The sequence below is a fragment of the Coregonus clupeaformis genome, chromosome 14 (assembly GCF_020615455.1).
Source record: "Coregonus clupeaformis isolate EN_2021a chromosome 14, ASM2061545v1, whole genome shotgun sequence".
NCBI lineage: Eukaryota > Metazoa > Chordata > Actinopteri > Salmoniformes > Salmonidae > Coregonus > Coregonus clupeaformis.
In genome coordinates, this window is record NC_059205.1 from 2,096,345 (window position 1) to 2,112,740 (window position 16,396).

Below are 16,396 nucleotides of genomic sequence, written 5' to 3' on the forward strand. Positions count from 1 at the left end.
GTGCTAGCAAAACAGTCCTGTAGCTTAGCATCTGCGTCATCTGACCACTTTTTTATTAACCGAATCACTGGTGCTTCCTGCTTCAGTTTTTGCTTATAAGCAGGAATCAGGAGGATAGAGTTATGGTCAGATTTGCCAAATGGAGGGCGAGGGAGAGCTTTGTATGCGTCTCTGTGTGTGGAGTAAAGGTGGTCTAGAGTTTTTTTCCCTCTGGTTGCACATTTAACATGCTGGTAGAAATTAGGTAGAACGGATTTAAGTTTCCCTGCATTAAAGTCCCCGGCTACTAGGAGCGCTGCATCTGGATGAGCGTTTTCCTGTTGATTAATGGCCTTGTACAACTCATTCAGTGCAATCTTAATGCCAGCATTGGTTTGTGGTGGTAAATAGACAGCTATGAAAAATATAGATGAAAACTCTCTTGGTAAATAGTGTGGTCTACAGCTTATCATAAGATACTCTACCTCAGGCGAGCAAAACCTCGAGACTTCCTTAGTATTTGATTTTGTGCACCAGCTGTTGTTTACAAATATACAGAGACCGCCGCCCCTTGTCTTACCGGAGTCTGCCGTTCTGTCCTGTCGATGTAGCGTATAGCCTGCTAGCTGAATGTTATCATTGTTGTCGTTCAGCCACGACTCCGTGAAACATAAGATATTACAGTTTTTAATGTCCCGTTGGTAGGATAACCGTAATCTTAAATCGTCAATTTTATTCTCAAAAGATTGAACGTTGGCTAATAGGATTGATGGGAGAGGCAGTTTACTCGCCGTCGTCGGATCCTTACAAGGCACCCGGATCTGCGTCCCACGATATCTCCGTCTCTTCCTCACGCGAATGACGGGGATCTGGGCCTTGTCGGGTGTCCGTAGGAAATCCTTCGCGAACGCCTCGTTGAAGAAAAAATCTTCGTCCAATGCGAGGTGAGTAATCGCTGTCCTGATATCCAGAAGCTCTCTTTGGTTATAAGAGACGATGGCAGAAACATTATGTACAAAATAAATTACAAATAACGCGGAAAAACACACATAATAGTACAATTGGTTAGAGGGCTGTAAAACGGCAGCCATCTTCTCCGGCGCTGTAGCCTATCAATTGTGCAAGTTCTCCCACTTAAAAAGATGAGAGAGGCCTGTAATTTTCATCATCGGTACACGTCAACTATGACAAACAAATTGAGAAGAAAAAAATCCAGAAATGTGATTTTCTGGATTTTTTTTCTAATTTTGTCTGTCATAGTTGACGTGTACCTATGATGAAAATTACAGGCCTCTCTCATCTTTTTAAGTGGGAGAACTTGCACAATTGGTGGCTGACTAAATACTTTTTTTCCCCACTGTATATATACACTACCGTTCAAAAGTTTGGGGTCACTTAGAAATGTCTTTGTTTTCGAAAGAAAAGCAATTTTTTGCCCATTAAAATAACATCAAATTGATCAGAAATACAGTGTAGACATTGTTAATGTTGTAAATGGCTATTGTACAGTGGGGGAAAAAAGTATTTAGTCAGCCACCAATTGTGCAAGTTCTCCCACTTAAAAAGATGAGCGAGGCCTGTAATTTTCATCATAGGTACACGTCAACTATGACAGACAAATTGAGAAAAAAAATCCAGAAAATCACATTGTAGGATTTTTAATGAATTTATTTGCAAATTATGGTGGAAAATAAGTATTCGGTCACCTACAAACAAGCAAGATTTCTGGCTCTCAGACCTGTAACTTCTTCTTTAAGAGGCTCCTCTGTCCTCCACTCGTTACCTGTATTAATGGCACCTGTTTGAACTTGTTATCAGTATAAAAGACACCTGTTCACAACCTCAAACAGTCACACTCCAAACTCCACTATGGCCAAGACCAAAGAGCTGTCAAAGGACACCAGAAACAAAATTGTAGACCTGCACCAGGCTGGGAAGACTGAATCTGCAATAGGTAAGCAGCTTGGTTTGAAGAAATCAACTGTGGGAGCAATTATTAGGAAATGGAAGACATACAAGACCACTGATAATCTCCCTCGATCTGGGGCTCCACGCAAGATCTCACCCTGTGGGGTCAAAATGATCACAAGAACGGTGAGCAAAAATCCCAGAACCACACGGAAGGGGACCTAGTGAATGACCTGCAGAGAGCTGGGACCAAAGTAACAAAGCCTACCATCAGTAACACATTACGCCGCCAGGGACTCAAATCCTGCAGTGCAAGACGTGTCCCCCTGCTTAAGCCAGTACATGTCCAGGCCCGTCTGAAGTTTGCTAGAGTGCATTTGGATGATCCAGAAGAGGATTGGGAGAATGTCATATGGTCAGATGAAACCAAAATATAACTTTTTGGTAAAAACTCAACTCGTCGTGTTTGGAGGACAAAGAATGCTGAGTTGCATCCAAAGAACACCATACCTACTGTGAAGCATGGGGGTGGAAACATCATGCTTTGGGGCTGTTTTTCTGCAAAGGGACCAGGACGACTGATCCGTGTAAAGGAAAGAATGAATGGGGCCATGTATCGTGAGATTTTGAGTGAAAACCTCCTTTCATCAGCAAGGGCATTGAAGATGAAACGTGGCTGGGTCTTTCAGCATGACAATGATCCCAAACACACCGCCGGGGCAACGAAGGAGTGGCTTCGTAAGAAGCATTTCAAGGTCCTGGAGTGGCCTAGCCAGTCTCCAGATCTCAACACCATAGAAAATCTTTGGAGGGAGTTGAAAGTCTGTGTTGCCCAGCGACAGCCCCAAAACATCACTGCTCTAGAGGAGATCTGCATGGAGGAATGGGCCAAAATACCAGCAACAGTGTGTGAAAACCTTGTGAAGACTTACAGAAAACGTTTGACCTGTGTCATTGCCAACAAAGCGTATATAACAAAGTATTGAGAAACTTTTGTTATTGACCAAATACTTATTTTCCACCATAATTTGCAAATAAATTCATTAAAAATCCTACAATGTGATTTTCTTGATTTTTTTTTCTCATTTTGTCTGTCATAGTTGACATGTACCTATGATGAAAATTACAGGACTCTCTCATCTTTTTAAGTGGGAGAACTTGCACAATTAGTGGCTGACTAAATACTTTTTTTCCCCACTGTATCTGGAAACGGCTGATTTTTTATGGAATATCTACATAGGCGTACAGAGGCCCATTATCAGCAACCGTCAGTCCTGTGTTCCAATGGCATGTTGTGTTTGCTAATCCAAGTTTATCATTTTTAAAAGGCAAATTGATCATTAGAAAACCATTTTGCAATTATGTTAGCACAGCTGAAAACTGTTGTGCTGATTAAAGAAGCAATGAAACTGGCCTTCTTGAGACTAGTTGAGTATCTGGAGCATCAGCAATTGTGGGTTCGATTACAGGCTCAAAATGGCCAGAAACAAATAACTTTCTTCTGAAACTCCTCAGTCTATTCTTGTTCTGAGAAATGAAGGCTATTCCATGCGAGAAATTGCCAAGAAACTGAAGATCTCGTACAACGCTGTGTACTACACCCTTCACAGAACAGCGCAAACTGGCTCTAACAAGAATAGAAAGAGGAGTGGGAGGCCCCCAGTGCACAACTGAGCAAGAGGACAAATACATTAGAATGTCTAGTTTGAGAAACAGGCGCCTCACAGGTCCTCAACTGGCAGCTTCATTAAATAGTACCCGCAAAACACCAGTCTCAACGTCAACAGTGAAGAGGCGACTCCGGGATGCTGACCTTCTAGGCAGAGTTGCAAAGAAAAAGCCATATCTCAGACTGGCCAATAAAAAGAAAAGATTAAGATGGGCAAAAGAACACAGACAGTGGACAGAGGAAGATTGGAAAAAAGTGTTATGGACAGACGAATCGAAGTTTGAGGTGTTTAGATCACAAAGAAGAACATTTGAGAGATGCAGACCAAATGAAAAGATGCTGGAGGAGTGCTTGAGTTAGCTTCAGTTAGAGGAGATGGAGGCGACTGAAACAAAAACATATGCTTAAAGTACTTTGGTTCCTCCTTCAAAATATAATTTGGTGAATCATGGGTGACTCCGTCATTTGTAACCAGTTTCAGTAAATTCTTTTTGGTAGCATTTCTATGTTGAAGATTTAAAAATAATTTGGTGCATTTTTCCCCATATTCCATCCAGTTTGCTTTATTTTGATAATATATTACACTTGATCTTTCTTGAATAAGTTCCTCCATTTCTTTTAGTTTTTCCTCTAATTTATTCTGAGCCTCTATGTTACAGTTTTTATTGCCATCTATCTGTTCTGTTAGACCTTCTATTTCCTTTGTTAGTGTGGACTCTTTTGACCTAAATTGCTTTTGTTTTCGAGATGAGTATTGAATTGCATGGCCTCTAAAGGCACATTTAACGGTGTCCCATACAATAAGGGGATTTGCTGTACCTATGTTATGTCGGAAAAAATCAGTTATAAATTCCTCTGTCCTAGTTAAAAACAAGTTATCATCCAATAGGCTTTGATTAAATTTCCAATATCCTCGCCCACGTGGAAATTCAGTAAGAGTAATGTATATGGCAATTAAATGATGGTCCCACCGCATTCGGCCCCCTATCAACACTTGGTGCCAACGAGAATGACATAAGAAAGAAGTCAAGACGACTAGCTTGATTGAGTCTCCGCCATGTATATCTCACTAGATCAGGATATTTAAGCCTCCATATATCTACTAGTTCTAATGTATCCATGACATTCATGATTTCCTTAAGAACATGAGGGTGATTGTTTGTAGTGTGATTTCCTTTACGGTCCATTGAGCTATTTAAAACAGTATTATAATCTCCCACCATAATAATAGAGTCTTGAATTGCTTGCAGGGTTGATCATTTATTATATATATTGTCAAAGTGTGGATCATCATTATTTGGTCCGTAAAGGTTAATGAGCCATATATGTTTATGGTCCAATAACATATTTAAAATAATCCATCTACCTTGCGGATCTGTTGTTGACAGTAATATTAGTAATCTCCAAAAATTATACTTGAAAGAAAATGTTAGTTCTTTTTTTTTTTAAACATTATATTCACATAATAATTTAAAAGTATACATTAAGATGTCTGTAATAGAATAAATGTCAAAAACGAATGTAGACAAATGCATTTCTATAGCTTCCAAAATATTTTTTCCCCACTGGTGAGTGCCAAGATTAAGGCACGGTGGCTTCAACACAGCGCCCCCTATCAGTAATCTGGTGTATACAGCGCCTTCAGAAAGTTTCACATTTACATTTTAGTCATTTAGCAGACGCTCTTATCCAGAGCGATTTACAGTTAGTGAGTGCATACATTTTCATACTGGCCCCCCGTGGGAAACGAACCCACAACCCTTGGCGTTGCAAGCGCCATGCTCTACCCACTGAGCTTCACACCACTAGACTTTTTCCACATTTTGTTGTTACATCCCGAATTTGAAATTCATTCAATTGAGATTGTGTCACTGGCCTACACACAACACCCCATAATGTCAACGTGGAATTATGTTTAGACATTTGTACGAATTAATTAAAAACTGAAAAGCTGAAATGTCTTGAGTCAATAGGTATTCAACTTGTGATAAGCCTAAATACGTTCAGGAGTAAACATTTGCTTAACAAGTCACATACAAATCATTGTAAGGTCCCTCAGTCGAGCAGTGAATTTCAAACGTAAATTCAACCAAAGACCAGGGAGGTTGCTTAGTGGTTAAGAGCATTGTGCCAGTAGCATAAAGGTCGCTGGTTCTAATCCCCGAGCCGACTAGGTGAAAAATCTGTCGATGTGCGCTTGAGCAAGGTACTTAACCCTAATTGCTCCTGCTAAATGACAAAAATATAATGTAAATGTTTTCCAATGCCTCACAAAGGGCAACTATTGGTAGAAATAAAACAAGCCGATAATGAATATCCCTTTGAGGTGAAGTTATTAATTACACGTTGGATGATCAATGCACCCAGTCACTACAAAGATACAGGCGTCCTTCCTAACTACAAAGATACAGGCGTCCTTCCTAACTACAAAGATACAGGCGTCCTTCCTAACTACAAAGATACAGGCGTCCTTCCTAACTACAAAGATACAGGCGTCCTTCCTAACTACAAAGATACAGGCGTCCTTGCTAACTACAAAGATACAGGCGTCCTTGCTAACTACAAAGATACAGGCGTCCTTCCTAACTACAAAGATACAGGCGTCCTTGCTAACTTAGTTGCTGGAGGAAGGACATCGCTCAGGGATTTCACCATGAGGGCAATGATGATTGAAAACTGATTGATCAACATTGTAGTTACTCCACAATTCTAACCTAAATGACAGTGAAATTGAACCCTGTACAGAATAAAAACATGCATTCTGTTTGCAATAAGGCAGTAAAGTAAAACTGCAAAAAATGTAAAATACATCTTATTTTTGTCCTGAATAGAAAGCGTTATGTTTGGGGCAAATCCAACACAACAGAGTACCACTTCATATTCCAAGCATGGTGGTGGCTGCATCTTGTCATCGGAAAGAACTAGGGAGTTCATCTTTTTATAAAAAGAAACGGAATAGAGCTAAGCAGAGACAAAATCCTAGAGGAAAACCTGGTTCAGTCTGCTTTCCAACAGACACTGGAGACAAATTCACCTTTCAGCAGGACAATAACCTAAAACACAAGGCCAAATATACACTGGAGTTGCTTACCAAGAAGACATTTAATGTTTGCGTGGCATAGTTAGTCAACTTAAAATTAGCTTGAAAATCTATGGAAATACTTAAATGGCTGTCTAGCAATGATCAACCAACTTGACATCGCATGAAGAATTTAACAAAAAAAAAAACATGAAATGTGCAGATATTGTACAAACCAGGTGTGCAAAGCTTAGACTTACCCAGAAAGACTCACTGCTGTAATCGGTGCCAAAGGTGGTTCTTACATGTACTGACTCACGGGTGTGAATACTTATGTAAATGAGATCTATTTCATTTGAACAAATTAGGCAAAATGTCTAAAAACACGTTCACTTTTGTCATTATGGGATATTGTGTGTAGGTGGGTTAGAAAATGTTTTGTTTTTTTCTTAAATCCATTTTCAATTCATGCTATAACAAAATGTGGAATAAGTCAACAGGAGGTTGGTGGCACCTTGAGGACAACAATGGCCAGAGCAGAATCAGTGGAATGGTATCAAATACAAACATATTGTTTCCATGTGTTTGATGCCATTCCATGAGCTCCATACCAACCATTATTATGAGCCTTCCTCCCCTCAGCAGCCGTCACTGTATATAAAATCATTGGCTGGAACAAGCTTCCCCCTAACGTCAGGACAGCAGAGTCCCTCCCTGACCACCTCCAAAATATTCTGAAACCATTGCTGTATCTTAAATAAACCCAGACGACTTTGTGGATAACTACTTTGAGGGAAAATGTACTTGTACGACTGATGTGGTTCTCTCACCTAGCCACCTTAAGATGAATGCACTTACTGTAGTCTCTCTGGATCAGAGCGTCTGCTAAATGACTCACTACTGTAAGACTCTGGATAAGAGCGTCTGCTAAATGACTCACTACTGTAAGACTCTGGATAAGAGCGTCTGCTAAATGACTCACTACTGTAGTGACTCTGGATAAGAGCGTCTGCTAAATGACTCACTACTGTAAGACTCTGGATAAGAGCGTCTGCTAAATGACTCACTACTGTAGTGACTCTGGATAAGAGCGTCTGCTAAATGACTCACTACTGTAGTGGCTCTGGATAAGAGCGTCTGCTAAATGACTCTAACTGTAAGTGGCTCTGGATAAGAGCGTCTGCTAAATGACTCACTACTGTAGTGACTCTGGATAAGAGCGTCTGCTAAATGACTCACTACTGTAGTGGCTCTGGATAAGAGCGTCTGCTAAATGACTCTCTAACTGTAAGTGGCTCTGGATAAGACCGTCTGCTAAATGACTCACTACTGTAGTGGCTCTGGATAAGAGTGTCTGCTAAATGACTCACTACTGTAAGTGGCTCTGGATAAGAGCGTCTGCTAAATGACTCACTACTGTAAGTGGCTCTGGATAAGAGCGTCTGCTAAATGACTCACTACTGTAGTGACTCTGGATAAGAGCGTCTGCTAAATGACTCACTACTGTAGTGACTCTGGATAAGAGCGTCTGCTAAATGACTCACTACTGTAGTGACTCTGGATAAGAGCGTCTGCTAAATGACTCACTACTGTAGTGACTCTGGATAAGAGCGTCTGCTAAATGACTAAAATGTAGAAATAAATCAGCAACACAACTATAGTAAAAGTAACAGACTCAGGCGTTCCTCTTGACTGCTTTTTATTGTGGTGGATGTTTGACATGAGGCAGCGTCTAGCTCGGATAGAAACGGTTCCCAACAGGTGACGGTCTGATCCTCCAGTAACCTTCTACTGGTCTTTCAGCTCCTTCAGTCTCCTGATGGCCGACTTCACTGTGACTGCAGACGTCGTGCTGGAACACAGAGGGGAACGATGATTTAGAACACAGAGGGGAACGATGATTTAGAACACAGAGGGGAACGATGATTTAGAACAGAGGGGAACAATGATTTAGAACACAGAGGGGAACGATGATTTAGAACAGAGGGGAACAATGATTTAGAACACAGAGGGGAACGATGATTTAGAACACAGAGGGGAACGATGATTTAGAACAGAGGGGAACGATGATTTAGAACACAGAGGGGAACAATGATTTAGAACACAGAGGGGAACGATGATTTAGAACACAGAGGGGAACGATGATTTAGAACACAGAGGGGAACGATGATTTAGAACAGAGGGGAACAATGATTTAGAACACAGAGGGGAACGATGATTTAGAACACAGAGGGGAACGATGATTTAGAACACAGAGGGGAACGATGATTTAGAACACAGAGGGGAACGATGATTTAGAACACAGAGGGGAACGATGATTTAGAACAGAGGGGAACGATGATTTAGAACACAGAGGGGAACGATGATTTAGAACAGAGGGGAACAATGATTTAGAACACAGAGGGGAAACGATGATTTAGAACACAGAGGGGGAACGATGATTTAGAACACAGAGGGGAACGATGATTTAGAACACAGAGGGGAACGATGATTTAGAACACAGAGGGGAACGATGATTTAGAACACAGAGGGGAACGATGATTTAGAACACAGAGGGGAACGATGATTTAGAACACAGAGGGGAACAATTTACACTAAGCAAAAATATAAAAACGCAACATGTAAAGTGTTGGTCCCATGTTTCATGAGCTGGGGCAAAAGAAATCCAGACATTGGATCAAAATTAGCATTTATGATCATAGTATTTCGCAGGTGGGATGGTCCTTACGTCCGGGTACGAATCAATTTCTGAAAATTAAAAGAAGCACCGCAGCGGGGTGCATTGCCTGCATGGATGGCAACGTTAGTAGCAGGTGATGTGTAGCACACAAGTATGTGGTTTATCAAGTTAACCATCTATTCTAGGTAGCTACATATCAATAGGATAGACAGCCATCAAATAGTTTAGTTTTTAACCCATACGAGTCTAAACCAGGGGAGGGGTTCTACTAAGCTATATAGAATTGTTTTAAGAAGGTCATACCTAGAATAATTTTGCTATTTGATTTTGAATTTTAAATGACCCCTTGAAGTATAAAGTCTCTGAATGTCCTTGACTGGCCCAGCCAGAGCCCGGACTTGAACCCGATCTAACATCTCTGGAGAGACCTGAAAATAGCTGTGCAGCGACGCTCCCCATCCAACCTGACAGAGTTTAAAAGGATCTGCAGAGAAGAATGGGAGAAACTCTCCAAATACAGGTGTGCCAAGCTTGTAGCGTCATACCCAAAAAGACTTGAGGCTGTAATCGCTGTCAAAGGTGCTTCAACAAAGTACTGAGTAAAGGGTCTGAATACTTATGTAACTGTGATAATTCAGTTTGCATATTTAATACATTTGCAAAAGGTCTAAAAACCTGTTTTCGCTTTGTCATTATGGGGTAGTGTGTAGATTGATGAGGGAAAAAAATTATTGAATCCACTTTAGTATAAGGCTGTAACACGTGGAAAAAAATCAAAAGGTCTGAATACTTTCCGAATGCTCTGTATATGGACATAGTTTTATTGATCTGTTTGTCAGTGTCAGTATTGTATTCTACTTATGTCTAGTCAAAGTACGTGCTTCGCCATGCATTGAACAGTCTTTTTTACAAACAGTGACAGTTATTTTATTAGCCTAAATGATGACTATCCAAATCTACTCATCACGAATAGTAGGCTATTCTCACGGATAGAACGCACAACAAGCAGACTAGGTCGATAGATAAACGATTCTACTATGGGGTTGCCTGCTTTTTCCATTCATTACTTGTTTTCTTTGCAGAGGAAAAAGTAAAATGTGGACTGTTCTCATCTTCAAAGTGCAGCGCCACAGCGGAAAGACTGCAGCGGAAACACTGCCATCAACCCTGCAGGCCAGATCAGACAACAAATCCTAGGACAAAATCACTGAACTGATGACCGCAAATCTGTAAAAACCGCACAGGATTTTTTTTAAACTAGGCAAGTTAGTTAAGAACAAATTCTTATTCACAATGACGGCCTACACCGGCCAAACCCGGACGACGCTGGGCCAATTGTGCGCCGCCCTATGGGACTCCCAATCACGGCCGGTTTTGATACAGCCTGGAATCGAACCAGGGGGTCTGTAGTGACGCCTCAAGCACTGAGATGCAGTGCCTTAGACCGCTGCGCCACTCGGGAGCCCCATAGGGCGGTGCACAATTGGCCCAGCGTCGTCCGGGTTTAGTCGCTATTGTAAATAAGAATTTGTTCTTAACTGACTAAATGGCTGTGCGAAGTTATAATAATAATAAGCCATTTAGCAGACGCTTTTATCCAAAGCGACTTACAGTCATGCGTGCATACATTTTTGTGTATGGGTGGTCCCGGGGATCGAACCCACTACCTTGGCGTTACAAGCGCCGTGCTCTACCAGCTGAGCTACAGAGGAAGTTGCTGGAACATGCTGTGGTACACGTCAATCCAGAGCATTCCAAACATGCTTAATGGGTGACATGTCTGGTGAGTATGCATGCCATGGAAGAACAGACATTTTCAGCTTTCAGGAATTGTGTACAAATCCTTGCGACATGGGGCCGTGCATTATCATGCTGAAACATAAGGTGATGGTGGCCGATGAATGGCACGACAATGGGCCTCAGGATCTCGTCACGGCATCTCTGCATTCAAATTGCCATCGATGAAATGCAATTGTGTTAGTTGTCGGTAGTTTATGCCTGCCCATACCATAATCCCACCACCACAGGGCACTCTGTTCACAACGTTGACATCAGCAAACCACTCACCCACAAGTGGCCATACACGCTGTCTGCCACCTGCCCGGTACAGTTGAAACCGCGATTCATCCATGAAGAGCACACTTCTTCAGCGTGCCAGTCAGGTGGATGGATCAAATGCTCACTAACAGGGATGTTAACAAATGTGTACACAAAATTTGAGCGAAATAAGCTTTTTGTGCGTATGGAACATTTCTGGGATCTTTTATTTCAGCTCATGAAACATGGTACCAACACTTCACATTTTGTGTTTATATTTTTGTTCAGCGTAGAAGGTTGAAACGTTACCAAACGTTCAGAGGAATTCATCAGGTAGAACAGTCACAGAAAATGCAACATTCCAACCCTCTGAACAGACGCTGCCCCACCACCATTCCAGCTGATGTGATTGTTCTCTGACCATCTCCAAGAGAGAGGGACATGTGAAAGCAGCGTTAGACCAAGGATGGACTATTGACGGTGCATGCTTTAGTTCCAGCCCTGCTGTAACAATGTTTCCAGATCGGCGCAGACGACGGAGAGGAAGCCACTGACCTATTGACACGTAGCCTTCCGATTCCCCCTCAGGACAGGAGAGTATACGGAGCAGCAAGAGGAACTGCCCCTCCCTACCTTCAGGCTATGGTCAAACCCTACACCCCAACCCGAGCACTCCGTTCTGCCACCTCTGGTCTCTTGGCCCTCCCAGCCCTACCGGAGGGCAGCTCCCGCTCAGCCCAGTCCAAGCTCTTCTCTGTCCTGGCACCCCAATGGTGGAACCAGCGTCCCCCTGAAGCTAGGACAGCAGAGTCCCTGCCCATCTTCCGAAAGCACCTGAAACCCTACCTCTTTAAACACCATCTTAAAGAACCCCCCCCCTCCACAGAAAGCCTTTTGTGAGTTAACACCCGCAGCACCTGACGGTTCCCTCTTACTGACTGGACTTGCTATGACTGACGTGGTTCTCACCTAGCCATTGGAAGATGAACGCACTAACTGGAATTCGCTCTGGATAAGAGCGTCTGCTAAATGACTCACTAACTGTAAGTGGCTCTGGATAAGAGCGTCTGCTAAATGACTCACTAACTGTAAGTGGCTCTGGATAAGAGCGTCTGCTAAATGACTCACTAACTGTAAGTGGCTCTGGATAAGAGCGTCTGCTAAATGACTCACTAACTGTAAGTGACTCTGGATAAGAGCGTCTGCTAAATGACTCACTAACTGTAAGTGGCTCTGGATAAGAGCGTCTGCTAAATGACTCACTAACTGTAAGTGGCTCTGGATAAGAGCGTCTGCTAAATGACTCACTAACTGTAAGTGGCTCTGGATAAGAGCGTCTGCTAAATGACTCACTAACTGTAAGTGGCTCTGGATAAGAGCGTCTGCTAAATGACTCACTAACTGTAAGTGGCTCTGGATAAGAGCGTCTGCTAAATGACTCACTAACTGTAAGTGGCTCTGGATAAGAGCGTCTGCTAAATGACTCACTAACTGGAATTCGCTCTGGATAAGAGCGTCTGCTAAATGACTCACTAACTGTAAGTGACTCTGGATAAGAGCGTCTGCTAAATGACTCACTAACTGTAAGTCGCTCTGGATAAGAGCGTCTGCTAAATGACTCACTAACTGTAAGTCGCTCTGGATAAGAGCGTCTGCTAAATGACTCACTAACTGTAAGTCGCTCTGGATAAGAGTGTCTGCTAAATGACTCACTAACTGTAAGTGGCTCTGGATAAGAGCGTCTGCTAAATGACTCACTAACTGTAAGTCGCTCTGGATAAGAGCGTCTGCTAAATGACTCACTAACTGTAAGTGACTCTGGATAAGAGCGTCTGCTAAATGACTCACTAACTGTAAGTCGCTCTGGATAAGAGCGTCTGCTAAATGACTCACTAACTGTAAGTGGCTCTGGATAAGAGCCGTCTGCTAAATGACTCACTAACTGTAAGTCGCTCTGGATAAGAGCGTCTGCTAAATGACTCACTAACTGTAAGTCGCTCTGGATAAGAGCGTCTGCTAAATGACTCACTAACTGTAAGTGACTCTGGATAAGAGCGTCTGCTAAATGACTCACTAACTGTAAGTCGCTCTGGATAAGAGCGTCTGCTAAATGACTCACTAACTGTAAGTGGCTCTGGATAAGAGCGTCTGCTAAATGACTCACTAACTGTAAGTGGCTCTGGATAAGAGCGTCTGCTAAATGACTCACTAACTGTAAGTCGCTCTGGATAAGAGCGTCTGCTAAATGACTCACTAACTGTAAGTGGCTCTGGATAAGAGCGTCTGCTAAATGACTCACTAACTGTAAGTCGCTCTGGATAAGAGCGTCTGCTAAATGACTCACTAACTGTAAGTGGCTCTGGATAAGAGCGTCTGCTAAATGACTCACTAACTGTAAGTCGCTCTGGATAAGAGCGTCTGCTAAATGACTCACTAACTGTAAGTGGCTCTGGATAAGAGCGTCTGCTAAATGACTCACTAACTGTAAGTCGCTCTGGATAAGAGCGTCTGCTAAATGACTCACTAACTGTAAGTGACTCTGGATAAGAGTGTCTGCTAAATGACTCACTAACTGTAAGTGGCTCTGGATAAGAGCGTCTGCTAAATGACTCACTAACTGTAAGTGGCTCTGGATAAGAGCGTCTGCTAAATGACTCACTAACTGTAAGTGGCTCTGGATAAGAGCGTCTGCTAAATGACTCACTAACTGTAAGTCGCTCTGGATAAGAGCGTCTGCTAAATGACTCACTAACTGTAAGTGGCTCTGGATAAGAGCGTCTGCTAAATGACTCACTAACTGTAAGTCGCTCTGGATAAGAGCGTCTGCTAAATGACTCACTAACTGTAAGTCGCTCTGGATAAGAGCGTCTGCTAAATGACTCACTAACTGTAAGTGGCTCTGGATAAGAGCGTCTGCTAAATGACTCACTAACTGTAAGTCGCTCTGGATAAGAGCGTCTGCTAAATGACTCACTAACTGTAAGTGGCTCTGGATAAGAGCGTCTGCTAAATGACTCACTAACTGTAAGTCGCTCTGGATAAGAGCGTCTGCTAAATGACTCACTAACTGTAAGTGACTCTGGATAAGAGCATCTGCTAAATGACTCACTAACTGTAAGTCGCTCTGGATAAGAGCGTCTGCTAAATGACTCACTAACTGTAAGTGGCTCTGGATAAGAGCGTCTGCTAAATGACTCACTAACTGGAAGTGGCTCTGGATAAGAGCGTCTGCTAAATGACTCACTAACTGTAAGTGGCTCTGGATAAGAGCGTCTGCTAAATGACTCACTAACTGTAGTGGCTCTGGATAAGAGCGTCTGCTAAATGACTAAACTGAAAATGTTACCGGCTAGTTACAGTCTGGGAGGCTAGAGGGGGGGAAAAACATCTCGTATCTGAGAGGGAGAGTCAACCAGGGGATGGAGAACGCACACCCACCCACAGTCCAGACCCTCACACTGAGCTACTTACTTGTATGTCCAGGCACCTCCAGCAACAGTCTTCATGCAGGACCCACAGTGCCAGATACCAACAGCCCTCCTCTTCATCTTAGTCTGACGATTAAAAACAAACAAGTACTGTTATTAACATCCGTTCCGTGCTGTTATTAACACGTCAGTAACAGTTGTGCAGGACTGTACCTTGCCACAGAAGGAGCAGGTGTACTTTGCGTGCTGGCTGATCTCAATCTTCTTCACCATCTTCCTGAGCGACGCGCCGTAACGCGTGCCATATTTACCCACGATCCCCACCTTCTTGGTGCGCTTAGCCTGAGGAAGACAATCATTAAATACACTTCTCCATACACAACACTCCCTCAAGTTAGTAAACCCCCAACTAACGTTACTGTGATAGGAAATAGCCCTCCCAAACACAGCTACATATATCTAAACAGAGGCAATGCTAAAACATTCGGCGAACTTTACTAGCCTAGGCAATGATAGTCTTTTCCTAAGCAACATTGCAGAACCATAAAAGTTAGCTATTAGCCAAGTCGTACACAAAAACCCATGCACTCAACTAGCGGTGTATTTGATTTCTTGAAGACGAATAGCCAACGTCTGACAACCACACTCCAGAATAACGTTACAGACTCACCGTTACCGGCATTTCTCTGAACATTAGTTAGCTAGCATTTAGCCACGCCGCCTCGACGGACTGGGACTGCTTGCAAGCAACTAGCATTTACAGATAACTAGCCTGCTGACCTAGTTATTGACACGACCATGCTTTGGGTCTGGTGACTGCTGCAGACAATACTACAAAACACACAGCTCCGCTGTAGCTTGCTAACAGTACACTCTGCCGCTTAGCCGAAAGCCATGCACGTACTGGGCGGCCATTGCTACGACTCCCAGGTATGCAAACACTAAAAATAATTCATTTAGGTATTTTGTTCACTAAAATATATGTAATAATTTGTGGATCTAATGGCGAATTATATATACAGGGCATCAGATTAATTGTTATACCATTATTCGCCTTGGATTATTTAGATTGGTGTGGATTAGGACGAGAACATCTTCGGCTCACCATTGTAGCTGAGGAGACGTAGGTCCAAAGAGGAAGACAAAAAGACGCAGGCGCAGTTTACCCCTGTGGAATGTGTTGCATTGTGGGATGTCGGCGCTGCTCGGTGTTGCATTGTGGGATGTCGGCGCTGCTCGGGGCCTTTTCAGCCCAGCTGAGAGGGAAAAGTGGTTACAAAATAAAACCTTCAAATATGTTCATATTTAGTTTTGGGTCTACAAGTGATAAATCACTAGAGGGATATAGATCTAGTAAATGTTGTTTGTTTTCCTATAATTAGACAAAAACAGCCAGATACAGTTTATCTTCAACCAAATGAAAATAAATGAATAAAATAACCAAACTGTCCATGGACATTATACCCATGCTACACACAGGATTGTAATGTTTGTAATGTCATAAAAGCTGTATATATATATGTGTGTGTGTATACAGTACCCTACCAGTCAAAAAAGTTTGGACACACCTACTCATTATTATTTTTATTATTTTTTTTCCCCTTTATTTAACCAGGTAAGAAGAGAACAAGTTCTCATTTACAACTGCGACCTGGCCAAGATAAAGCAAAGCAGTG

General features: G+C 42.5%; 1 protein-coding gene across 2 annotated transcripts; it reads right to left on the reverse strand.

Annotated features, from left to right (window-relative positions):
- Nucleotides 1–8,257: 8,257 nt before the first annotated feature.
- LOC121580525 (60S ribosomal protein L37a) lies at nt 8,258–15,930 on the reverse strand. 2 transcript variants are annotated; one of them, XM_041895442.1, is made up of 4 exons: nt 15,826–15,930; nt 14,934–15,062; nt 14,764–14,846; nt 8,258–8,427 (listed from the first exon to the last, which is right to left on the reverse strand). In XM_041895442.1, exons 1-4 carry the CDS (start codon nt 15,826–15,828, stop codon nt 8,364–8,366), a joined length of 279 nt encoding a protein of 92 aa, XP_041751376.1. In that variant the 5' UTR covers nt 15,829–15,930; the 3' UTR covers nt 8,258–8,363. The 2 variants fall into 2 exon arrangements, with proteins under 2 accessions (XP_041751376.1, XP_041751377.1); XM_041895443.1 differs by having other exon boundaries at nt 15,765–15,873.
- Between the last annotated feature and the right edge of the window lie 466 nt (nt 15,931–16,396).